Here is a 25,594-nt window from a genome sequence, read left to right as displayed (position 1 = left end):
ACCCCACTGTACCCAGGCTAGACCTGCCTCCCCAGACTAGGGTGGGTGAGTCCTAACTTCCCTGGTCTCCTAATGAACCACTCTGTTAGCGGGCACTGGCTTGTAATATGCCTGAGAAAGGACCTTTAGCTGCTCCTTCCCAAACCTTGCAAAGCCTTTGGCTTCCCAGGGAAAGCCCTTTTCTCACCTTTATGCTGCCCAGTGACTTCAGGAACCAGCTCAGTGGTGATATAGAGTATTCACCTTGGGGCCGTGAGACCTGGCTCCAGTCCCTAAGAAGGTATTAACAAATCTGTGACACAGGGCTGATGGCTCAACCTTTCAGGGCCTGATTCCTCTTCTGTAAAATGAGGACATGAGCCTCACTCAGCCCACCCCCCATTACTATTGCAAGGCTAAAAGATGAAATAAGAGACAAGAAAGCAAATGTCTCTCCCAGCTTGGCTCAGGTAAAGGATTCCAAGAAAAGGAGGGGCTCCCTCTTCTGCTCAGCTAGAGGCCCAGCTTAAGAACCGAATGGAGAAAGAAGACAATGCCCCCAGGACAATGGGTGGAAAGAGAGCCTGGACCAGTGTCTCCTTTCCCAGAGGCTGGAACCTGAGAGCCTCATTTAACCCCAGTACTGGAGTGGCTACGTAGAGAGAGAGGGCACCAGCCTTTGTGCCAGGCCAGCAGCCAGGAGAGGCCCCTGCCCTGGGAGAGAAGTTACCGCCACACTGAGCTCACCTCAAACCAGACTCTTAACTGGTCCTTTGGGACCAGATCCCATATGAGAGGCCAGAAAAATAAGAACCACTGCTGTTTACTGAGTACATGAAGTTGGTATCAAACCAGCTGAGAGTAGTCAAGTCAGGATTTGAACAAGTCTCTCTGATTGCAGAGCCTGTAGCTAAACCAGAGGTGGCCTGGCTTCATCTGTCCACTTCTGCTTATACCTGCAGCTGTGAGCTGTGAGGTCGCAGGCGGGAATGCACCTGTCTGGCTCATCGCTGTCCTGGCACCCAGCACGGGGCCCAGGACTATTTCTCAATAAAAAAGTGAACAAAAGCATGGACATTTACTTGGACCTGTGCCTGTCACCCCAGGTCTGTCCCCAGACCCAGAAGGCCCTGTGGAGCAGTGAGTTATAAAAGCCGTAGCTCTGGGCCTGGCTCCTGTGTGTGAAATAAGAAGCAGGCAAGGCACAGTTGAGACAACAGGCTTAGAGAGGCCTGAATTGCCCCATACGCCCAGCCAGAACAAACACAGGTGGAACTGGGTCTTTAAACTCTCAAGACTATCTCTTTCCATTGCACCCAAACTTTGCAACACATCCTAATTCTGTCTCCACCCCCACCTGCCTCAAAGTCCAGAGGACTATATCTTTTTAAGGATTTGAAAAGAGACATATGTCTTGATGATTTAGGATACTTCTAGATCCATCAGTAATCAAGCTGGCATAAACCTGGTCATCCCCTACCCGGCAACAGGGAAACATTAGGTGGAATCACAGATCACTGGGGCTGATAGCTTGCAGAAGTCTGCTGTCCTAGCCAGCAATGACCAAACCAAGGCTAAATCTAGAGCTGGCAAACTGGGTCACGGCCCAATGCAACCACGGCTCCTGAGACCTGCTTCCAACAAAGGTCCTCTCTCCCTGCCCCTTCCCCTGACACTCCCACCTGTCAGTCTCCAGAACCACCCCAGGAGCTTCTGCAAAACCAATTTATAACAGCCTGGCACACAAAGGTACTCAGCAAACTTTGGCCCCTGAATGGGCCTGTACTTCGTGACACCTGAGTAGCATCATTTGACTTAGCTACTACCTGAGCTCCCCTCCAGTGCCAGGCATACATTTGTGCGGCTGAGCTGGAATGGGATCTGAAATAGTGTCCTGGGTTCCCTTGGCCTAGTCTCTAGGCCACCGATTTTCAGGGCACCTCTAGAAATAGAAGACATACCCTCAGCTGTTGTGGCCACAGGACGAGAAGGGTGAGGTCACCTCAGGCTGGAGAAGTACGCTCTGTCCCCAGAAGTTTCCTACAGAACCTGCAGGTCTATCACAAAGAATGCAAGACCTTACCCTTTCTTGGAACTGACAACAACAATGATCACCATAAACAACTAAAAGGCATACTTTGGAGATATTGTGGGTTCAGTTCTGGACCACTGCAATGAAGCATGTCAACATACATCTTTTGGTTTCCCTGTATATGAAAGTTATGTTTATATAATACTGTTGTCTGTGAAATGTGCAATAGTGTTATGTCTAAGAAAACAATGCATAAACGTTAAGTAAAAGTTAATTGCTAAAAAACAAAAGTTAATTGCTAAACAATGCTAACCATCATCTGAGCCTTCGGCAAGTCATAATCTTTGTGCTGCTGAAGGGTCTTGCCTGGATGTAGATGGCTGCTGACTGAGCAGGGTGGTTGCTGAAGGTTGGAGTGGCTGTGGCAATTTCTTAAAATAAAACAACAAGGAAGTTTGCTGCATCGATCACTCTTCCTTGCATGAAAGGTTTCTCTGTATCACACAGTGTCACTGAATAGCATCTTACCCACTGTAGAACTTCTTTCAAAATTGGAATCAATCCTCTCAAACCCTGCTGCTGTTTATCAACTATATTTATGTAATATTCTAAATTCTTTGTTGTCATTTCAAAATGTTCACATAATCTTTACCAGGAGTAGATTCCATCTCAAGAAACCACTTTCTTTACTTACCCATAAGAAGGAACATCTCAGCCGTTTCACGTTTTATCATGAGATTGCAGCAACTCAATCCCATCTTTACAGTCCACTTCTAGTTCTCGTTCTCTTGCTCTTTCTACCACATCTGCAGTTACTTCATTCACTGAAGACTTCAAACCCTCAAAGTCATCCAGTAGGGTTATAATCAACTTCTTCCAAACTCCTGCTATATTCATATTTTGGCCTCCTCCCATGAATCATGAATGTTCTTAATGCATCTAGAATGGTGAATCCTTTCCAGAAGTTTTCAATAGATATTTTCCAGATCCATGAAAAGAATCACTATCTATGGCAGCTAGAGCTGCAGAAAATATATTTATTCAGTATGACCTGAAAATCAAAATGACTCCTTGATCCATGGGCTACAGAATGGGCATTGTATTAGCAGGCATGAAAGCAACATTCATCTTATTATACGTCTCCATCAAAGGTCTTGGGTGACCAGGTGCGTTGTCAATGAGTTATCATATTTTGAAAGGAAACTTTTTTTCTGAGCTTAAATGGTGGGCTTAGAAGATTCAGCCAACCATGTTGTAAACAGATGTGCTGTCATCCAGGCTTTGTTGTTCCATTTCTAGAGCACAAGCAGAATCAATTTAGCATAATTCTTAAGGGCTCTAGAATTTTCAGAAGGGTAAATGAGCATTGTGTATAACTTAAAGTCACCAGCTGTATTCACCCCTAACAAGAGTCAGCCTGTTCTTTGAAGCCAGGCATTGACTTCTCTCCAACTGGAAAAGTCTTAGATGGCAGCTTCTTCCATATAGGAGTTTGTTGTGTCTAAATTGAAAATCTAATCTGTTGTTTAGTGTAGCCACCTGCATCAGTTATCTTAGCTAGATCTTCTGGACAACTTGCTGCAGTTTCTACATCAGCACTCGCTGCTTTACCTTGCACTTTTCTCTTATGGAGATGGCTTCTTTCCTTAAACCTCATAACCCAACCTCTCCTATTTTCAAACTCTTCTTCTGCAGCATCCTCACCTCTCTCAGCCTTCCTAGAGTTGGATAGAGTTGGGGCCTTGCTCTGGATTAGGCTTTGGTTTAAGGGAACGTCGTGGCTGGTTTGATCTTCTATCCAGAATGCTAAAATGTTCTTCATATCAGCGATGAGGCTGTTTAACTTTCTCATCAATCCTGTGTTCATTGGAGTAGTACTTTTAATTTCCTTTAAGAATTTTTTCTGTGCATTCACAATGTAGCTAACTGTTTGGTGTAAGAGGCCTAGCTTTCTGCCTGACTAGGCTTTCAACATGCTTTCATCACTAAGCTTAATCATTTCTTGCTTTTCGACTCCCTCTCACTTGAGCACTTAGAGGTTATTGTAGAGCTGTTTACCGCCCTAAGTTCAGTATTGTTTCGTCTTGGGGAATAGGGAGGCCAGAGGAGAAGGAGAGAGATGAGGGAATGGCTGGTGGGTGGAGCGGTCAAGACACACACATTTATTGATTAAGTACTCCATCTTATATGTGTGTGGTTCATGGTATCCCACAACACTTACAATAGTAACATCAAAAATCATTGATCACAGATCACCATAACAGATATAATAATAATGGAAACTTCTGAAATATTGCAAGAATTACCAAAATGTAACACAGAGACAAAGTGAGCACATGCTGTTGAAGAGTAGAGACAATAGACTTTCAATGCAGGGTTGCCATAAACCTTCAATTTGTTAAAAAGAAAAAAACATCGCAATATCTGCAAAGTGCAGTAATGTGAAGCACGGTAAAATGAGGTACACCTGATTACTGATTGGGCACTTACCCCATGCACTACAGTAAGTGCTCCGCTGGCCTCACAATAATGCCAAGAAATAGTTCCTTGTTACCATCACCTTTGTTTTAGAGGGGGGAGCTGAGGTGCGGGGAGGTGAGCCTGCCCAACTTCACGCTGCCAAGAGGAGACTAAGTGCCACTGGGCCCTGTGTGAGGTGCTGGGAGACCTCAGTGAACCAAATAAAAACCTGGGCCTGTGGGCTCTGCCCATGCCCTGAACTGCTCTGGAAACACCAGTTCAAAACTGTTCCTGGAGAAAGTCTTGGGGCCAGTGGAAAGGAGAGGTGATCCAAGAAGCTGGCGTACAGGAGGTAGAACCTAGCTCTGCCCCATAACAAGCCTCTCTGACATGAGACTGACACAGAGGCATAGGGAATATACTGGAATGTCTCAGTTATCAGCTGCCGTGTAACAAGCCAGCCCAAAACTTAGCACCTTTAATTATCAATCCTTTATGATTTCACATGGTTCTGGACTCACTGGGTGGCTCTTCTGCTTCACCAGGTGTCACCTGGGAGCTTGGTGGGCTGTTATTGGGGGCACTTTCAGTCTCCCTCTTGTGGCCTCACCTCCTCCGGGGCATGTCTCCCACCTGGCCCCTCTATCAGGATAACCTGGACTTCTTTCCAAGGCCACTGACTTCTAAAAGGGCAAAAATGGGAGCTGCAAGGTGTGGGTATCGGCTGATGTCACTTCGACTGCATTCTGTCAATGAAAGGCAATCAAAGGCACATTAAAATTCAAGGAGAGAAGAACTGGACTCCAGCTTTGGGAGGAAAGAAAGGCAAACTCAGTATGAAAAGGAAAGTTAAGGTTTCTGTGGCTCCTGTTGGAAAGAGGGTACAAGCCTGGGTGCAGCCTGCTAACGGCATTGGTCAACACTAATTTAGGTTTAACCTGTGCCATTGGGTTAGGTGACACCATCACCTCCATTTGTGGTTAGGCCACTGGCTCAAGGTCACATGGTCACTCAATGGTCTCTGAACTGTGGAGCTGTATCACCACTTACTTGCAGAATTACTGCTGGAATCACTATCACTTGTCACAATAGTACGTTGAGCAAATCCTCTCTGAATCTCAGGAAAAGTAAATTATGCAGTGAAAACAAAGTGCTTACCCAGTGCCCAGCACCCAGACAGCACTCTACAAATACATGCTGTTGTTGTCGAAAACCAAGAAGGAGAATCAGCACCTAGACCCCCCTCTGAGATTCACCTCAGCTTGTCTCAGCTGCCTCTGGAGGGTTCAGGGTAGTGGAGTAAGCCCTGGGCTACGCATCGGAGACCTGAATTGGAATCCTGCCTCTGCCACCTTCCCCTTCGTAAAAGAATCTCGGCCTTGCCATGTCATGTTGAACTTTGGCTATGAGTGAAATGTGCCCCAAAGAGTAGTGATTGCAGTCCAGATGTGTGAAGGAGCTGTTGTCACCCCCGTGTGTCATCTGGGGAAGCTGAGGCACAGAAGGGCGACAGGAGTGACCTCTAGTCACAGAGCTGACTGGTGGCAGAGCCAGGGCTGGGGTTCACACCATCTCACTCAAAGTCAGGAGTTTCTGTGACGCCCCAGCAGGTTCCACTCTGCCTGAGATGGGAAGCTGGTGTGGGAAGAACTAAGGGCTAGGAACCTTTGGGCATGTCCTCCAGGGCTCCATGGGAGCCAGGCCTCGCCTGTCCTGGTGCCAGCTATACCCAGAGCGCAATAGATGTTTCCTGAAGGCAGGAAGGTGGGAGCAATGGGAGAAAGGGCTGAACAAGTGGCATGGGCCAGGCAGGGAGGACTGTGAGTGCCAGGAGGAGGGGATGGGCACCTATGCCAGGAAGCAGTGAAAATGTTATCAAGGGAGAGGTACAAACGAGGGAGACAGCTAAGGAAAATTCTGGACAAAAAAGTTGCTATGCCAAAGCGCCAACCTCTGCTTCTAAGGGAGCTGCAGTTGCCCTGAATCCCCTGAGCGAGGAGGTGGGGGTCCCTCTGGCAAGGCCCCAAGGCAGGAAGGGCCGGCTATGTCCCGGGAGGGCCCCACCCAATACCTAGCAGCCCACAGGAGCACCTGGACCCCACCCCACGGCCCGGAGATGCTGATCTAACCAGCTTCAAGGGCCACTTCTGAGCTGATTCTAACGTGCAGGCAGAATGGACAACCACGGAGGCGGGGGGCAAAGCTAAATAAGAGCAGATGGGTGCAGTGGGGAGAAAGCAAAGCAGAAGTGCAAAACAGGAGAGGAGAAACCAGGGGTCAAGTAGGGTGCGGGTGGGAGATGGGGAGGGAAGGAGAGGACAGGTGAGAGGGGAAGAGAGTCAGAGATGACAGTCGCCCACGGCACTCACCTGGGCCGGGCCTTTTCTCTCAGCCCAAAAGCCCCTGGGCAGGATTTTGGTCCTGAGCGCCCTCAGGGAAACCCAGATCCCCCTCGGCTCTCTCTGGCCCTCGGTCTCTGGCACCCAGTTAGCTGCAGCCTGCGGCTCAGCAGAGCCCGTTTCTCAAAGTGATACCGCTGTTGCCTTCACACTCAAGGCCCCAACCCCCACAGCCGTCTCCTTCTGCTCATAGCCTTCTCTCCTTCCAAGGCCCAAATCCCACCTCCAGCCCCTCAGTGGCTCAAACACCCCTGCCCCTCTCAACCCCAGGAAAACAGCCATCTCTGTGGGGCCTCTCCCCTTAGCACCGGGGCTGCTGAGTGAACTCTCCTGGAGTCCGTTTATTTCCCCACAGCCCCATGAAAGCAAGTTCATGAAGAAGCCCCCAGGCTCGGCTGAGCGCCAGCGGTGTCCCTCAGCAGGAGCTGGAGCTGCTGGGCTGGGCCTGCGGGGCCGGGGCAGCCTGCCCACCCTGCCTCGCACTCTGCCTGCTGTCTTCCGCATCCTGTGCATCCACAGCCCTGCCTGGCCCTGCCCGGAGCCCTCTCCCGGGCCCCTCTCCCTCCACCCTCACCTGCCCACTCTAGCTGGACCATGGTGGGGTGTCAGGGTCCCCCTGGGACTTGGCAGGCCTGAAAGCAATCTTCCTGACACAGGCTCTTCCACACCGGGCGGTAAGCAGCCGGGCTGGCCCAGGCGCCCCCCAGCCCCCCAGCCCCTGGTCTGGGAGACAAGGAAGCACAGCCTTGGAAACGGATACTTGGAGGGTGGGCTCGCAGGGGCCTCTCAGTGCCTGCTCAGATGCTAATTAGAGAGTTCTCTGCTTCATGCCGCTGCTCTGAGCCTGCGCTTCTCTGTCTATTAAAAAAGAGAGGCCACATCAGCAGGCCCGCTGGGTTGTGTTCAGACAGAAAGCGTCTGGATGCCTCATGACCAAGGGGTCTCTATAAATGGGAGCTATTACCAGTATTACTAAAATCACTTTCTCCCACCAGCTCTGGCAACATCCCCCTCAATGCTGATTCTCAGCGATGTCTGGTACAGAATCCAGAGCTATCTGTCATTCTCAGTTCTTCAAAGTCAAGTCTAGCCCAGCTTCATGTCTATACCTCTTTGTCTTCTCATGTTTGTGGCCCAAGACAAGGAGTAAAGGTGGGGGGCCTGCTCATGCAGGGTGGGCCCGGGCCCTCCCTGTGGTTTGTGGTGGGCCCTCCCTGCAGTTTGTGGCGGCTTCCCTAGCGAGCTGCAGCTGGCCTGGGTGCCATCAGAGGGCAGGCCTGCACACCTGGTTTCTCCCAACATGTGTGGGTTCTCTGGGAGCCCCGGGCAGCCTGCCCACAGCATAGATCTCAGACGGAAGTGGGAAGCCTGTCTCTGCTCCAACCATCTGGGACCCCCACCTTCAGCTCCTGGCGCTGGGGGTACAGTCCCATGGTCTCATACGAGCTGAGGACCCCTCCCAGGGCAGGCAGCCCTTGGGGGTGGGGGTGTCAGCGGGCTGGCTTAGGCCTGGCTCCCTTTCACAGCCCCCTACAGCCCCTAGAGAGTAATGACACACTTGCCACACTGAACGGTGGCACTCAGGCTTCTTCACAGCCACTGGTCCTGCCCCGCAGTGCTCTGGGGGTCTCCCCACGTCCAGAGAGGCCCAGGGGACAGGGCAGCAAGTCTGCTATGTGGGCAGAGGCCACTGGAAACTGGCCCACCAGGCTCCCCTTCTTACAGGTGCCTCAATCTCTGTGATCCATTCTCCCAGGAAAGTACCAGGGAGCCAACTGCGCGTTGGCAAGCATTCTCTCTACTTTGCCCCTTTCCAGTCTTCTTTTACAGCCCAGGCCTGGCAGGGCTGGCATGGCAGTTTGGGGCAGAAAGCTCTTTGAGGAAGGCCTGAAGAGGCGTCTGGCTCTTTCAGCAGCTCTCTTTAGAGAACAGGGCCCTTGGTGGTTTTTTGGCCACTTCTAGGGCATCCAGAAAAATCCCACTCAACATCCTGCCCATCGTTATAATTGATTGAGGGAAGAAACCAGGATGGAAGTAGTAGGGGTGACTCTAGAAACGATGCCTTGGGGACAGGGTTGTTCTCTGTAGGCCTGACCCCCAATAACATGAAACAGCTAAAATCCATTCTCAAGGTTAACACTGTCGGAGGGAGGGATGGTATGAGCTGAACCAGGGAACCTGGGAGCTCCTGCCCAGGGCCAAGCCTGGACCAGTCAGGATGACTCAGGCAGGACAGAGGCCACATCCCACAATCCTTGCTGTAAGCAGGGGCCTGCCGACTGCACCCCAAGAGATGGGAGGGGGCATGAGCAGCCAAAGGAGCACTGGATTGGGAGTCAGGATTCCTGGTGTAGGTCTGACTTCTCCCAGTTATTGTGCAGCCTAGGGCAGGTCACTGTATCTCCCTGAGTATTGTCTCCAAAAGAGGAGCAGGCAACAATACCCCATCCCCAAGGCGGGGTCAGGACTCGCAGAATCCAGGTGTGCACTCCTTAGGCCTCCCTCCTACCCCCACCTGTCATCTGCACTCACAGCCACCGTCTCTTTCTCCCCAGACCTTCCGGTGGCCGGTCGCCAGCAGCATCGGCAGCAGTGAGATCCTGGAGATTCAGGTCTTCAACTACAGCAAGGTCTTCAGCAACAAGTGAGTGCGGGCTGGGCAGGGAGAGGTGGGGCCTGGGTGCTGGGGCCTACCCTGCTCCTTGGTTCCCCTTTTCCTTTGGATTTAAAAGGGGGACCCGGATGCCAGGCCTGGATTCCTCTTCAAGGACTAAAGAGGTCTTGGGCTTGTCTTTGATCCCCTCCCCTGCCTTCTTATGCCGTCCTCAAAGGTTCCCTAACTCCCCAGCCATTGTCACTCAAGAACACCCAACCCTCTTGGCTCATCCCTGCTGTCCCCACCCCCATCAAAGCTTCCTGTCCCCCTCCTTAAATCTCCCTGCTTGGGCCAGGTTGGGGAATGGTACCCATCAGAGAAGCTACAGATATAATTGCTGATACTGTCCTCCTAGAGAGCATCTGAAACCTTGAGGCAAACTAGTTCCACCTCTGGAGGACAAGAGGCTACCAGGCAGTTTGGTACAGTGGTTTGGAGTCACTCTCCAAGCTTCTACTCCCCAGCTCAGTCATCTGCTGTGTGACATTGAACAGGTTACATAACCTCTCTGAGTTCAATGAACAAAGTCCTTGCCTCAAGGACAGCTGTGAGAATTAATGAGATATTCTTTCCTTCCTTCCTTTCTTCCTTCCTTCCTTTCTTCCTTCCATCCTTCCATCCTTCCTTCCTTCCTTCCTTCCACAAATGCTTACTAAGCACCTACCATGTATCAGGCCATGGACTGGGTGCCAAGATAACAAGGTGCCTCTCAGAGCTTCTGTTCTGCAAAGAAAGCACTCCTTTACAAGCAACATCACTAGTAGGTATCAATAAAAGTAATTCCCATGGTTCTTTTTGGGTGACAAGCAGAATTGAGAATGATTTCAACAATCTGGAGTGGTGGCTAAATATAATAAAGTCCTGTCCTTGATTTAAAAAATCAGTTGCTGTTGTTCAAGTTAGAGAGGGACATGGCTGAATGGCACCATGTCCAAACAGCTGGGCCACGTCAGCCCACTAGAGGCTCCAAATGACTCAACAGTGAGAGGAGGCTACAAAAAAAGGAAAAGCTGACCCAATCCTAGGTTCTTTAGTAGAACTCTACTAGTAGAGTTCTAGTAGAACTAGAAGTAGATAGTTCTACTTCTAGTTCTATAAGTAGAACTATCTTAGTAGACGTAGAACAGTCGGAGCAGTAGAGGTGATGGCTCCATTGTCCGCATACTGGCTAAAACTACCTGAGAGGTAGTTCCTTGGGGAGGCCAGGCTGCTGAAGGGACTTTAAATTTTGTCTTTTGACAAATGGGTGAGAACCTGGAGAAGAAAATCATAGAGAACATATTCATATATCCATCCATCCATCTTTCTGCCTTCCAGTCATTCATCAGACATTTACTGAGTGAATACTCTATACCAGGCATACGCTATGCTAATTGCTGGGACTACTAAGATGGGGTAATAAGGCATAGTCCCTGCCCCCAAGAAGACTTCCTGCCATGTGGAAGAGGAAAGACAGCTGTGTGCTTAGAGGCAGGACCAGGACCAGGCTTCATTGTTTGAAGACTGGGGTCAGAGCAGCTTGTGCTGGTGAACAAGCCAAACTCTCCAATCAGTGAGCTATCTCGGGAAGAAATGAACTCCCGGTTTCCAGGAGAAGGTGAGCCAAGGCTGGACAACCACATGGTTGAGGGGATTCCTGAGTCAGGAAGGATCCAACCCCATGGGCTCCAAGGTGTCTCTGATTCTGCAGTTTGGTTGGGAGTCCGTACGATCTCAGGGGTCTGAGTAGGGAGCATGGATTTTCAGGCCACCGGAGAGAGGTTTAGGGCTGAGAGGCTGCCGCTTGGCCTCTCAGGATATCACGTTCAGGCAGCTGCCTCTGGCACCAACAGGAGAGCTTGGTGACAGACACCCTGCTGGGAGTCCATAGAGTTTACCACCCTCTTTGCTGGAATCAGAGGCCAGGGTGCCCAGTAAGGATGGTAGCAGCGTGTGGGTAGAGGTGGAGGTGGTGAAGGAAGCAGCATCAGAAACCGAGGAGCCAGGAAGGGCCTCCAGGAACCCCAGCAGGGACCCTGAAGTAGATGTCAGAGTTGGGCCATCCAACCCTCACTGCACAGAAGGAAAACTGAGTCTCAGAGAGGATACTGAGGTCTTCCATCTCCTCTTCTGGATTCTCTGTGGCTCAGAAACTTGAGTATTAAACGGCCAGCGGTGGGCAGGCAATGGTGGGTCAGTGGCAGAATTCTCGCCTGCCATGCCAAAGACCTGGGTTCGATTCCTGGAACCTGCCCATGCAAAAAAAAAAAAAAAAAGAGTGAAAGGCCAGTAGTGATGGCAGAACCCAAGACATGAAAGAAGAGATTGTCAAAGTATTTTCAATGAACACTGCTAGATCAATCACTGAAAATGCTGGAAACCCTTGAAAAATGACAAAACTGCTGCTGTGAACAATGAGGTATCATTTGGGGAACTGACCATCATAACTGCGAATGCGCTGATGTTGCAGACCTCCGCTCATTATCTATGGGGCCAAGAGGGAAGACAGACAGGTGGGCATCCTAATGCACCCTTCTTCTGTCCCTACCCCCACCCGAGAGAAGACAGGAAACCCCACCAGGAATGGGGTGGGGGCAGAAGAATGTCCAGTCCATTGCTGGTGGCAGGGTTGGGAGGGGTGGGGGGGGCCATTCACAGAGACCACAGGGCCCATCCCAACACAGGCCAGCCTCAAGGGGCAGAGAGGGGGTGGGAGGGTGCTTGGAGTCAGATGGGCCTTAGACCTCCCCACCCTGGAGTCGGGGCTCCATTTCAAAAGCCAAAGAAAAGGCCCATCTGAGGTTGGCCTGGACTGGTCCAGGGGGCTGAGGCCACACCCAGTCTCCAAGCACCTGCTCCTGGGCAGCTATGGGCTTAGCAATCAGCAAAGCCCCAGTGGTGTGAGGAGGCAGAGCGCAAGGTTGGGGAGAAGGCACAGGGATCTGTGTGGCCCTTCCTCTCCAAAGAGTTTAGAATACTCCCAGGTGGAAAAGCCGGAGCCACATGATTGATACATTTGGAGAAACCGAGGCAAGGAAGGCTGGTGTGAAAAATGGTACCTGTGGACCTGATCCCATCACCCCCCCATCTCAGAGGAAGGGGCTTGTCCCAGGAGCAGAGGGCAGCTTGCAAACAGCTCCTGCCCCAGGGGGTCCGGGGGCTGCTGGGAGGAGCAGAGGGAAGAGGGGGTGTCCTGGGCAGGAATCAGGCCCCCTCAGGCCCGGCAAGTTCTCAGCTCTGAACAACCTCCTCCATCCAGGCCCCTTAGGTCTCCAAGTGAGGATGCGTCCAGCTCTGCTGGTTCCAGAACCCTGAGTAGGGATGGCCTGGCCCCCCTGCCCAGGTTCCTGGCCACTGAAGATGCCAGGGGTTCCTGAATAATTCAGGATCCAGGAGAGACTGGAGGCCCGACGGGGCCTGGGGCACCTGAGACCGGCTCCCGGAGGAAAGCACTGAATTATTGATGGGCCTGGTGCCCTGTTCTTTTGTGGTCAGGAGGGCCGGCTATACTGAGGCCGCCTCCCTGCCAACTGATTGCCTGGGAACCTGACCCCCACCCCCGGCCCCTCCGGGGGGACCTGCCTGGCCTCCCTTGCTTGGCTGTGGGCTCCAGGGCGAGTGTCCTCTTTGGTGGAGTGACCTGAGATGGAGAGCCCCGATGGGGTCCTGGGAGGGCAGGAGTCAGAGGACCCAGGGGTGGCCACCACACCTTCACTTACCAGCCAGGAGGAAACTGAGGCCCAGAGAGGGGGTCTTCCCTTGGGGTAGAACCATGTCTTGAATTGAGACGTCCGGCCCCACAGGCCAGTACTCTTTCACCCAGGACGAGCGGCCTTGCATCTCCACTTTCCAGGGAAACAACCCTGTAGGCCAAGAGGCATGAGTGCCCACCCTTCCTCCGCGGCCCCTGGGGTCCCTCCCTCCCGAGCAGCTCCTCCCCCTCACCTGTACGTGCAGCCAGGCTGGACAGAGGGAGGTGGGCCCCAGGGCTTCCCCAGACGGCATCGATAGAGGGGCTGGGGGTGGCGTTCGGTGAGAAGCAGCATCAGGGACTGGTTTTGACGCTCTGCACAGCAAGCGCCCTGTTTCGGCTTAGATGGTGTTAGTTTGAAAGCTGCCAGAATGCAGTATGTCAAAAATGGAATGGCTTTTTAAAAGGGGAATTTAATAAGCTTCAAGTTTACAGTTCTAAGGAAGTGAAAGTGTCCAAAATAAGGCACCAAGACGTTGCCTTCACTCAAGGAAGGCCAACGGCTCAGGAACACCTCTGTCAGCTGGGAAGTCACGTGGCTAGCATCTGCTTGTCCCTGGGCTCCATTGCTTTCAGCCTCTGCTCCTGTGGGGGTTCCTCACTTTGCTTCCCTAGGGCTGGCTTTCATCTCTTGGCTTCCGTTGGCTCTCTCCAGGTTCTGGCTTGCTTAACATCTCATGGCAATGTCTGCTGGGCTCCAAGCATCTCCAAACATCCATGTCTCTGTTCTGTACATATACACATTGGGTCAGCTCTGCTGTGAAGGTTTTGTTGGCGCTGAGGCTTCTTATTCTTTCTGACTGTCTCCAAAATGTCTCCTCTTTTAAAGGATTCCAGTAAACTAATCATGCCCACCTGGAATGAGTGGAGTCACATCTCCATCTAATCAAAAGATCACACCCACAGTTGAGTGTGTCTCATCTCTATGGAGATACTTTAATCAAAGTTTTCCAACCTACAGTATTGAATCAGGATTAAAAGAAACACTGCTCCCACAAGATTGGATCAGGATTAAAACATGGCTTTTCTGGGGTGCGTAATACTTTCAAACTGGCATATATGGTGTTAACAGGTCTCTAAGAAGAGCAGAGTTTTATAAAATTGCTTTTCTTCCTGTTTAATGTAAGACAGACCATATCTATTGTCCATTTTACAGATTATTATTTTTTCTTATTTGAGGGAGGTTTGGGGGAACCATGGGAGTTAAGATCCCCCAAGCCACCCCCCCTAGGGATGTGGCAAGTTGGCTCCTTTGGCCGTGCAAGCCTGTAGTGTCCAAGCCCTGCCCCCGGTCTCAGAGTGGCCTCAGCTCCAGATGACAAGCCCTGCACCCCACGTTAGGGAGGGAGGAGGGGGTGGCACCTGCCCAGCGCCAGACAGTGTTAGAGGAGTTTCATATGCATATTCTCAGTCCTCACCACCTCCCTATGAAAAGGGTGGGGTGAACTCTTTGGTGGGAGGTGAAAAAATAGCAAAGTTCAGAGAGGTTGGTTAACCAGCCTAGAGCCACACAGCTGCAGGTGGTAGAATCCCCCATAGACCACGCTGGAGGAATCCACATCTGTCTGACTCCAGAGCCAGGCTCCTTCTGCTGCTTACACTGCCTCCCTTGAGGAATGGCATATAGTGTGTGTGTGAACAGAGCTTGGGCCAGTGTGCGAGGAGCAGGGGATTTGCAGGAGACTGGCCTCGGCTTACCCGAGATCAAAGCTGTCACTGAATGGAGTAGTCGTGGAATAGTGAGATCCCCACCACTGGGGTTTCTAGCGGAGGCTTGGATGCACAAGTCAGGGTGGCTGCTTGAGGGATTGCTTGAAGGAATGATGGAGGAGCTCCCCTCTCAGGGCCCTCCGAAGTCCAAGGTCTGAGATTCCCAAGTCCAGCCATGAAGACATCTGGCCCGTGCTCAGTACTTGCAGGGGAATAGCTCCAACCTGCCCTCTGGGGCGTCTTGTCACATTGCAGCTTCCCTGCTGCTCCTTGGGGCTCTCTGTGCTTTGGAGCATCTGGGATGGGAGAGGTGAGTTCGGGTACCCAGCACTCAGCAGGTCCTCATGTGAGTAAAATGGTCGAAGGCGCAGCCTGGCCAGGAGTGTAGGGCCAGGGTAAGGGGGGCGGGGGGCCTCACAGTGTGCTCCCCAGGCCAGCATCACCAGCGAGGCCCAGACGCATGTCAGAAATGCACATTCTCAAGCCCGCCCCACCTAATGACTCCGAAACCCTGGGGAGGGGGTCAGGGCTGGGCTGGGCTGGGCTCCCCAGAGCCCACAGAGCCCCTCGCTTCCTAACTCGCATTGGTGACTTGCAATGGGCCATGATGGAAATATGTACTTCAGGGAAATCGGCACAAGCTACAAATTGGCTGACCCCCCCAGCCACTTGTGAAATATCTGCCAGCACTTTATGGAGTGGGTCTCAGTGATTTGTGTTTTAACAACTGTTCAGGTGATTCTGTTTGCACTGATGTTTGGGACCCCTGCTTTAGCACGGAAAGAGGCGAGGCCCGCAGACTCATTAGAATGTCCACACAGGATGGAAGCTACTGTCCCACCCCGCCCCTTAGTTTTTAAAGACAAATTAGGATTTGCTGGCAGAGCCCCCAGCCCAGCACTGTTCTCCGCGCTGCCCGGAGGCCAGGTGTGGGTTTGGGGTGCTGGAACGGCACAGTTTCGTAGTTGACGGCAGCCTAGGCAGACAGGCCCTGAGCTCCCATGGTAAGTGGCCGCTGCATCCCAGTCCCCCAGCTGGACCATCCTGCCACCCCCTCCCCTCCCAGACAGGAGGCTTTTTTTTTTTTATTTAAACAGTGGTCACCTGCCATAACCCTCACCAGGGTCAGATCCAGCGACACTTCACCCCACCTGGGTTTGCACTAGTGGGCCAGGCCCCTCTGTCTCTCTTGGCCTCATCTTCCTCCTCCGCAAACCAAGGGCAGCTCCGGTGACCCCAGCATCCTCTCCCTCTGTGGCCAACCCTCCCAAAGGCTAACTGGTCGACCCCAGAGCCCCAATCTTCAAGCCAGAGGGTGAAACAGGCTTCACGTCAATCCACACCCCCTTTGTCGACCCCCACTGTTGTTCATTGATTCAGCAGCAGATACTGAGATCTCTGAGGGGGGTGGGGATATAAAATAGATGCTAGAAATGGAAGGCACAGTCCTGTCCTTTTGGGGCATCAATCATGCGCTGGGGACTCTGATAAGAACTAAAACAGGGTATCTCATTTAGTCCTCTAAGCAGCAACCCTATGAAGTGGGTATCACTAGCCCCTCTTATGAGAAAACTGGCACTCAGAGAGCTTAAGGGCATTGCCCGGGAAGCAAGCCGCTTGCTAATAAGGGTCAGCGGTCTGGGTTTCTGGGCCTCTGAGGAGACTCTTACCCATAACACTGCCCCACCCCTCACCTGCCATGCTGCAGGGGTTGGGGCATGTGAAATCACACAGGTCTTTGTCTTCCAGGAGCTTGCAGGCTGCAGGTGTGGGCATCGTTACTAACTAAAGAGGCGTTGGTGAGGGGTAGAGACATTGGTCAGGGCTGCAGAGACTGAAGGGCGGAACTGTGTATCCAGGAAGCTCAGGTCCTTTCCCAGCAGCCTCCACTCTGAGGATCTGGCAGCTACTCTGCAGGAATTGAGCGGATCCCCCAGTCCACATCCCCAAGGAATGCAAGGCTCTGCTCTTACTCCCCAACCCCCAGTCTATGAACATGATCCTGGGGTGCCCATCGCCCCCACAGAGCTCTCACGGGGAACTGGGGCTCATGCACACAACCACACACAACCCCCAAGCCATCCCAGACATACTGCCCTGGCTGGGACCAGCCTCAGCTTCTGGGCCGCCTTCTTCAACCCCAGGCTGCAGCCCGAGTAAGCCCACTCTCCCCCTGCCCTCCTGTCTCCTCCCCAGTCTCGGGGGTCAGCCTTGCCCCACCCTCTGGCCCCTGATGACACCGCCATGTCCCCTGCCGCTGCAGGCTCATCGGGACCTTCCGCATGGTACTGCAGAAGGTGGTGGCAGAGAACCACGTGGAGGTGACCGACTCACTGATTGACGACAACAATGCTGTCATCAAGGTGGGTGGGCCCAGAGGGTGCCCGGACTCTCCCATCATGGAGTTCTTCTGCTTCACATCCTGCCCCCCACATCGGGCAGCCTGGGGACCCCTCCTCGGGATGCCGAGGGGAGGGGAAGGAGATGCAGGTCAGACGCTGCCAGAGCGCCTGTGGCATGGCATCCTGTCCTCGCCTGTCCACCCCATCTCTTCCGACAATGAGCCTGGGGCATGGCCCTCCCTTCTCCACCAAGGGCTCACCAGACTCGGGAGTGGCTAAAGAGTCTTCTTCGATCCCCCATAAGCCAGCCTGAATCCTGCTGGCCAGATCAGGGTATGACATGCCCTCGGCACGTGCGGCCTGGCTCCTCTGCAAGACCGGATGCTGTGTGAGGGTAGGGGCCCATTTAACGAAAAAAGGAAATAAGCCAAGCTGGCGCTTTATGTGTCCACTCGTGGGCAGTTTGGCATGGTGGTGAGTAATACGCCTCTGGGTATAAATCTTGGCTGGGCCAGTCACTAGCAGCGTAACCCGGGTGCGCAAACATAACCTCTCTGAACCTCGGTCTCCTCATCTGCAAAGTGAGCAGAATCCTAGGATCCGCCACATAGGGCTGTTGTGCAGATTAAATGAAAATACGCAGCAAGTGCTTATAACAGTGAGTACACTGTAAATGTCCAATAAATAAATATTGTTAGGTATTTCCTGACCTACGTTTGCCCAGGCCTAAAATGACACCATGGTCCTGAATGATATGTGACTCTTCCCCAGAGAGCCAGGAAAAATAGCCTCAGCAGGCATGGTGGCTGCCAGAGGGAGCCAGAAAGGAAGGGGCTGTCTGGGGGCATGCCAAGCGTGGGGCAGGCGCCCACAGAGCCTGGCTCCTCAGGACCCCCACTGCTTGTTGAGAACAAGGAGAGCATTTGGGGCCCCTTGCCTTGGCTCCAGCCAAGTCATTCTCAGCATAGCAAGAAGAGAGGGATGTAGAACAAGCCATGGGCATCAGCGGCAGTGGAGGGCTAGGAGGATAGAGTGGGAAGCACAGGACCTGGGGAAGTGGGCAGGGGCAAGCAGACAGCCTGGGATTTTTAAAAACAGACCTAGGATTTCAGCCGAGAAAATTGTCACCCACCACCCGCCTCTGCCACCCATTTTACAGATGGAACACGGAAGTCCTGGGTAGAGAATGGACTTAGTGAAGATGTCATGGCTGGTCAATGGCAGAGTCAGGACTGGCACCCAGGGCTTCCAAATCCAGGCCAAGCTTTTCCCACCACACCAGAAGGGCCACACTGGTTTAGTGGAAAGGACGTAGGGCTTGCAACAGAGCAGACTGGGCTTGAGTTCCAGATGTGGCCTTTCTTAGCTGTGTGACTTTGGGCGAGTCACCTCCCTGACTTGTCAGGTTAGGCAGGTTGAAGAGCTGAGATCAGGTGAACCTGCACTGGAGCACCTTGGCGTGCCTTCTAGCAGGGAGGGTTCTGGAAATGCATGCTCCTTTCCCTTCCCTTGGGAATAGGAGCCCATGCACCAGGTGAAGCCTGCTGTCCTGGGTCTCTGGACTCAGTTACCCCCAGACTTGGTAGCAAGGGCGAAGGTGGCTGGAAGCCCTCCCAGCGCCTGTGTGGGGTTAGGAAGGGGCTAGAAGGAGACTTCCTGGTGCACTGGGAGAAACTGGCACCAAGAGGAGGAAAGTGGCCCGAGGACACAGGGCCAAATTCCGAAGCCCATTGGGGGTTCCACTTTCTCCCAGAGGAAAAGCTCCAGACCACCTCCACGTCCCCTCCTCTCCAGGATGGGAGGGGTGCATGTCAGATGAGTAGGAAGGAGTGCGCTCCCCCTGAAGCGTCCAAGACGGGGCTCCTCTCCCGGGGCACGCTCTGTTCCCACGGCCACGTTCCAACAAGCAGCAGGAGGGGAGAGACCTGTCCTCAGCCCTGCAAGCCGCGCTGGCTCTGAGAACAACGAGGGGGCAGCAGGCTCAGCTGTCCAGGGTGGGCCCCCACCCACCCAGTCAGCCAACTGGGGCACCAGGAAAAGCTGAGCGCAGTAGGGTCAGGAGCCAGACCCCACTCAGCTGGGTCTGCACAAGTTGCTGAGTCTTTCTGAACCTAGGTTTTCTAACACCCTCCTGGCCTCCCTTGGGGGAGGGGAGGGGAGGGTGGGGAAGCACTGTGTTCGCGTCCCCCCTGTGCACAGTCTGCGGGATGCCGGCACTTACCCTGTCCTAGCTGCCCCCGCCCACCTCTCCCTGCAGACCAGCCTGTGCGTGGAGGTCCGGTACCAGGCCACGGATGGCACTGTGGGCTCCTGGGACGAAAGAGACTTCCTGGGGGATGGGTCTCTTCAGGAGGAAGAGAAGGACAGCCAGGAAACAGATGGGCTGCTCCCGGGCTCCCGCCCCAGCTCTCGGCCGCCAGGAGAGAAGAGCTTCCGGAGGTAAGCGGCTGGGCCCCTCTGGCTGTCCCCCAAAGACAAAGGAAGGATGCTTGGGTCCTGGTCCCCTCTGGGGAGCCCCGGGCTGGCTCAGGATACAGGGCTGAGTTACAGGACAGGCATAAAAGGGTCAGGAAGGTGTGTCTGCAGCCCACCTGGTCCCCACCCTGGAATCGTCGGGGGGGGGGGGGCAGCAGAGTGACTCAGATGAGGCCAAGGGGGAGAAAACTCCAGGAAGCCAAGCTCTAAGAACCCCAGGCTGGAAGTGGACGCCCTGCCCTCTTTGGAGAGCAAGATGGGCAGGCGGGGGGGAGGGGGGGGTCTCTGGCCACTCTGGTCTTGTCACTGATGAGAAGAGACTCCAGGGAAGAGGGAGCCCCCTTTCCAGCAGCAGGAAGGCCAAGGTCCCTGAAGCTCTTGGGCCCGGTGTCCCATCTGTGGAGGGAAGTGGCCCAGATGCCCTCAGGGCAGGGCCACACCCTGCAGTTGTCTGCCACACAGAGGTGACAGGAAGCTGTGTCCAGGCCTGCCCTGCCCAAATGCATGGCCTCTTCAGAAAAGGAAATACAGTTTTATTACTTTGAGAACCCAGAGAGACAGCTTCTAGACTGGTTAAAGCTTGTCCTGGGTCGCTGGGTCATTGGGAGTGAAATGTAAACTCAGACGAGCCGAGGGCTGCCCCTGAAGGACTTGGTGGCTGAGGGCAGGCTCTCCCAAGGCCACTGGAACCCTCTCCCTTTAATCTCCTTCCACCTGTTCCTTTCCAAATGTATTCAGTCCCTGTTCTGCAAAACCACAGATTCCACATGAGCGTAATTGAACTGATATGCTTTTATTGGACAAATATGCTTTCCTTCTTTGCACTAGCACCACTCACTCCCCCCACCCCACATACAGACAACCTCACACCTGCACACACAGAGATGTAGGTGGGAAACCTGGGAGCTAGGGGAGAATAATAGTGATAAGATAAAGAGGGCCTCACCTGCAATCAATGTGGCTGGCATTTCTCCTTGGAGCCAGCCCTGGGTGGGGCACAGCACTAGCCAGGCTACAGCCTGTCTTTAAAGCCAGGTTCGTTACATGAAATGGAAAGAGAGTACGATTTGGTTTTGGAAAGATCCAGGTCCGAGTCTCTGGCACTGCTGGTTGCTAGCCACGTGGCCCTTGGCTAGTCATGTAATGTCTCTTCTCCCACTTCACAGGGCAGGGCACTGAGCCTCCTGCCCTGACCACCTCCCCAGGGGCTGTCTCTGAGGTGCCACCTGCTGCCCACATGTAGAGTCTGGTGACAGAGAGGTGCCCTGCAGCTGGACAGTGCAAAGGGTCAGCCATCGGGGAGAAGAGGAAGAGTAGGAGCAGGGATCCTTGGTGCAACCTGGCCCCCATCGTGTCTCCCTTAGAAGGAGCTAGGCAGGGGCTGGTCCCAGGACTGCAGGAGAGCTCAGAGAGGGGCTCCTGAGGACAGGGTTGGAAGCTGTGAGAGCACCTCAGTTGTGGGGAAAGGAGCACAGGCCCGAATCAGGAGAGCTAAGTTGCATTAGGTCCTGTCCTGATGGTGCCACCAACTAGCTAAGTGACATTGGGTAAGTCAAGCAATGGGTTGGCATCCTGAGGGTGCCAGAGTGCCCTGGGCTCTGTAGGTGAGCACCTACAGGACCAGCGGTGTAGCAGCCCTCCCAGGGGACGCCGAAGCTCAGGCAGTGCTGAGCCAAGGGCTCCCCCAGTGCCCCCGGGAGTGGGCCGGGGAGTTGATGGAGGGGAAGCGAGGACATGGCCCACACAAAGCAAGATGAGGAGTGCAGGGCCCCAGAGGGCCCCAGGGTCATGGAGTGGGGAGGGCTCCTCCCGCTCTCACTGGAGGCCAGAACGCCCCCTACCCCCCCCCACCCTGCCCCAGCCTGCTCTTCCCACTCCTTCCTCAGCTTCACGTGGCCAGCCCAGGGCAGCACAACTAGCACGGGAGGAGGGACTTTATCCCAGTGATTGGGAACTGGGAGAGGGTGACAACCACAGCCAGAGCTCCTTGCCCTCCAGGGGCCCTGCCTGGCGTTGGAGCACTGTGACTTTGGCTGCTCTTGGGGCATCTTGGGGTGGGTTTTGTTGCCACACCTAGTGGGGGGAGTGTGTGAAACAGGGGCACCTTGATGGGGAGGACAAAGTGGAACTGTTTTAGACAAACTGGGGTTTTCCAAGTTTCATTCTTGCTGCCCATATGGGGCCAGTGAGATCTGGGTTCCCCGGGGAACCTGCCATGGTACCAGGAAAGCCGGGCCTCTTGGCTCTGGGTCTGTGAGGAAGCCACTGTCTTCTCAGCTAAAGGGCCTTCCAGAAGGGACCCTGTTCCCTGAACTGTGACAAAGAGGGAAGGGGTATCTGGGCCCAGCCTCTGACCCCAGTCAGGACCCCAAGTCCCGGCTTCTCCCGCATCTACCCCCTGCCCCTGCCCCGCTCCTAGGACACCAAGGCGCTCCATCTGCAGGTTGCTCGAATTGCTCAGCTACATCCCTGAGGCCTGGCATGGGGATTCCCGCCCCCTGTCTGCCCCTGGAGCAAATGTGGGGGACTTGGCAGGGGGCTCGGTGGAGCGAGTGGGCAGGACTCAGCCTCAGCCAGGCAGGCCCTAAGCCGGGCTCATGGACAGCAAACCAGGGTCCTCTGGAGGCCCCACCTCCCCTCAGGGAGTACCTGTCTCCACCACCCCGGCCCTGCCCTGCTTTGGCCTGCTTCTCCCCAACTTCACCCCCTGCCTAGGCCCACTCTCTCCCCAGGCTTTACCTATCTGTCCTGAAGTGCCCCCACGTTGGGGTGTGTGTGTGTGTGTGCATGCGTGCATGCAGGCAGCTCTGCCTGGAGCACCCACAAAACCCCAACTCAACCACAGCCATCGGCCCTTTCCTCCCACAGTTCATCTCTCCCAGGCCCTGGATAGCCACTCACCCTTTGAGCTGCCCTTCCTCCTTCTCTAGTCCTTGCCCCCAAGCCAGAGGCTCTGATTTCTGCCAGCTGTCTGTCCAAGACCCCCAGTCTTGGAATGGTCCAGGAGGCAGTGGTTACAATGGAGAGCACAGGGCACCAATCCCAGCTCTACTTTTTTTGGAGTATCCCTGAGCCCCACTTTCCCACCTGGAATGGGGGTTATTGAAGCTTCAGTATCAGGGAGTGTGAGGATTAAATGTCACCACCACAGTGCCCAGGAGGGGCTTAGCCAGTGTTTGCTTCCTTCCCCCTTCCTTTCCACGGGCTGCAGGTTACTGTACCCCAACTTTATGCATCCTGACCTGAGTCCAGCTGCTCTTACCAGGCTTGCTCTCAGCTCCAGCCACCCCACCCTGCACAGAGGACTCAGCTAACGTTGCCCATAGCAGGCACTTCACAGCTTCCCTGGGCAGGATCAGGGGTCTCACTCACTAGCCTCACCTCCCCAGGCTGTTGGCGTTGCAGAAAAGGAGTGAATTACTAATCCCACAGTACTCTGCTCTCAGAAGCACAAAATCGGGGGTCTGGGCCCTTGCATGGGTGTGTGCATCTCTGCCCGGCAGCCACACACACACACACACACACACGTGCACGCATACACACCACACTTAATTTTTTGTACAGCCCAGCTGCTCACACCACTGGTTTCTCAGCTTTGAGGCTGCTGCTGCTTTCTCTAGGAGCCACATCTTAGAAAGAACAAAGAAAGGAGCCCCAGGCTTGGACCTTGCAACTGAACTATAGAGACATGCAGCTTTTCCTCCAACCCCCCGTCTTCTGGGATTCTCTCCCCTCCTTGTTCTCCACTCAGCCTGGACCCCCTGTGCACTCCTGCCCCTGCTGCCCAATCCCCCTTCCTGGCATCCCTGGGGGCTGCTGGGGTTTTCTTTTCTGGATCTCCCTGGGGGCCACTTTTCTTGTTCTGCTGTGAACTGTCCTTACATTCCAGTGAGGAACCTGTGGAAGCCAGGTACCTCCTGCCTCTCCCTGGGGCTGGGGCAGCTAGACATGAGTGCATGGGCCTTCCTGCGTTCAGAAGACCCTGCCCCACCTCAGAGTGCTACTCCATCAGCTCCCCTGGCCCCTCTCAAGAGGCAGAAACTCTTCCCCATTTCCCTTCACCAGGCCAGGCTCCAAAGTTAGCCGCTCTCAAGCCCAGCTGGCTGGATTTAGAGGTGAAGGGGTGCTCAGGACAGAGGCTGCTTCCCAACCCAGTGCTTCCCCTGGGATCGGGCTCCTCCCGCCCTGGACTAAGTGCCCAGCTAAGGCCTGGGGTCTCAGCAAGCCCTGCAGAACCCTGGCAGGCCCCCACTATGGACCCCTGGCCTCTTGTAATTGAGAGAAAAGTGCAGGGAGCGATGGGGACAGGAGCTTGAGGGAGAATTGGAGTTAAACTGGCATGGAGAGAGACTGGTGCTAAAAGAGAGAGAGAAGCCTGGCTCAGGAACAGAATTTATCCAGCCAGGCCTGGGATCCTGAAAGCAGTGTGGACTCTAGGTAGCAATGCAGGCTTGTCCAGCCAGACTGAGCACAAGGTCAAATGTCACTCCTGTCCCTTGCCGGCTCAGTGAGTTAGGCAGCCCGAGTCTCCGTCCCCTCATTTGGAAAATAATCATGATGACATCCACCCGGTACTGTGAGGGGTGACATAGAACAGGGCATGCTAAAGTTCTAAGCATGGGGTCTTGCAGGCATTATTTTTAATGGTAGTAGTGGTAGCAATTGTGGCTGTAGACCACCAAGAATGACCAGAGACCAGGAGTGTGGGAGGAGGAGCAAGGCGGGCATGCGGAGAGGGTAGGTGCTCTGTGCCCAGGAGGCGGGGTACACGCCGTGCCCGGCATGCTGTGTGCCCCACTGGGCAAGCCCGACATCTCTCTGCAATCCCAGAGCAAATTTCATCTCACCTTCCTGCCCCACCCTGGGCCACTCCCAGGTATTTCCGGTTCCTTTCTGATCCTCTGGAGCAGGGATTTTCAAACTTCTCTGCTTGCATGGATGTGAGGGGTACACGCTGTTCTCAGAGGCTCCCAATGGGGGACCCCACCCCACCCTTCACACCAGCCAGGCCCAGCCCAGAACGGAGCAGCTGAGACACACGTGTCCCTTTTCTGCAGTGAGCTCAGCGGTCTCAGCTGATTTCAGCAGCCAGGGGCCCGACTGGTGTGAAGTCTTCAGAATCACACTGCTGAGCTCGCCTGAAGAGAAGGCCGGCCAAGGCTGGACTTGGACAGGGAGGGACCCGGGCGTTGCGGTGAAGTCATGTTCACCTGAGCCAGGTCCATACCTGGCCAGAATGGAGAATTGGGAAATATGGCTAATGTCCCTTCCTTTCATCCTTATTACCACAGAGTCAGGGAAGCATTGTAGGAACATTCCAGAAGGGCTTTTCTGGAAGCTTCCCTAAAGACGGGAGGAGCACCATCCTCCCCGCCTTCTCCCAGCCTGCCCTGGGCCCCCTGGGAGCAGCCTCAGCCCACTGTTCCCTAGAGGCCCTCGGGGCCTGCGAGTCCAGAGCCCACCCGAGAACAGGAGGGAAAGGGAGGAGGAGCAGGGTGGCCCAGGCCTGGGGGGAGGCAGGCTCATCCAACCCCAGGCCCCAAGAAGGGCGCAACCTGCATTCTGAAATGTCGGTACGGGAAGCAGGAGATGGGGTCCCCACCCCCACCCCCATCCCAGGGCTCCTGGTTCTCCAGGACAGGGTGGGGAGGGGCTCGTGGCCACAGCCCCACTCCTGTAACCCTCCTCAGGGCCTGAGCCCATAGCCCCTCCCTTATCTCCCCAAGACAGAGCCTGGGACAGAGGGGCCCTGCATCATCGTCAATCCCTGCTCAGGCCGGGGAGTGAGGCCCTGTGGGCACAGGGTCACGG

General features: G+C 54.3%; 1 protein-coding gene across 5 annotated transcripts in view; it reads left to right on the top strand.

Moving 5' to 3' along the window:
* The window catches only part of OTOF (otoferlin), a 101,513-nt gene that overhangs the window by 17,540 nt on the left and 58,379 nt on the right, over window positions 1-25,594 (top strand). For all 5 annotated transcript variants that reach the window (XM_077152345.1, XM_077152344.1, XM_077152340.1 and 2 more), the window contains exons 3-5: window positions 9,426-9,514; window positions 17,230-17,329; window positions 19,566-19,747. In XM_077152345.1, the coding sequence (XP_077008460.1) occupies window positions 9,426-9,514; window positions 17,230-17,329; window positions 19,566-19,747 (371 nt within the window). The remainder of the gene's footprint in view (window positions 1-9,425; window positions 9,515-17,229; window positions 17,330-19,565; window positions 19,748-25,594) is intronic.

This window comes from Tamandua tetradactyla, chromosome 3, assembly GCF_023851605.1.
Source record: "Tamandua tetradactyla isolate mTamTet1 chromosome 3, mTamTet1.pri, whole genome shotgun sequence".
NCBI classification, from domain to species: Eukaryota; Metazoa; Chordata; class Mammalia; order Pilosa; family Myrmecophagidae; genus Tamandua; species Tamandua tetradactyla.
Note: the sequence above shows the minus strand (reverse complement) of the source record. Positions and strands in the feature narration are given on the sequence as shown.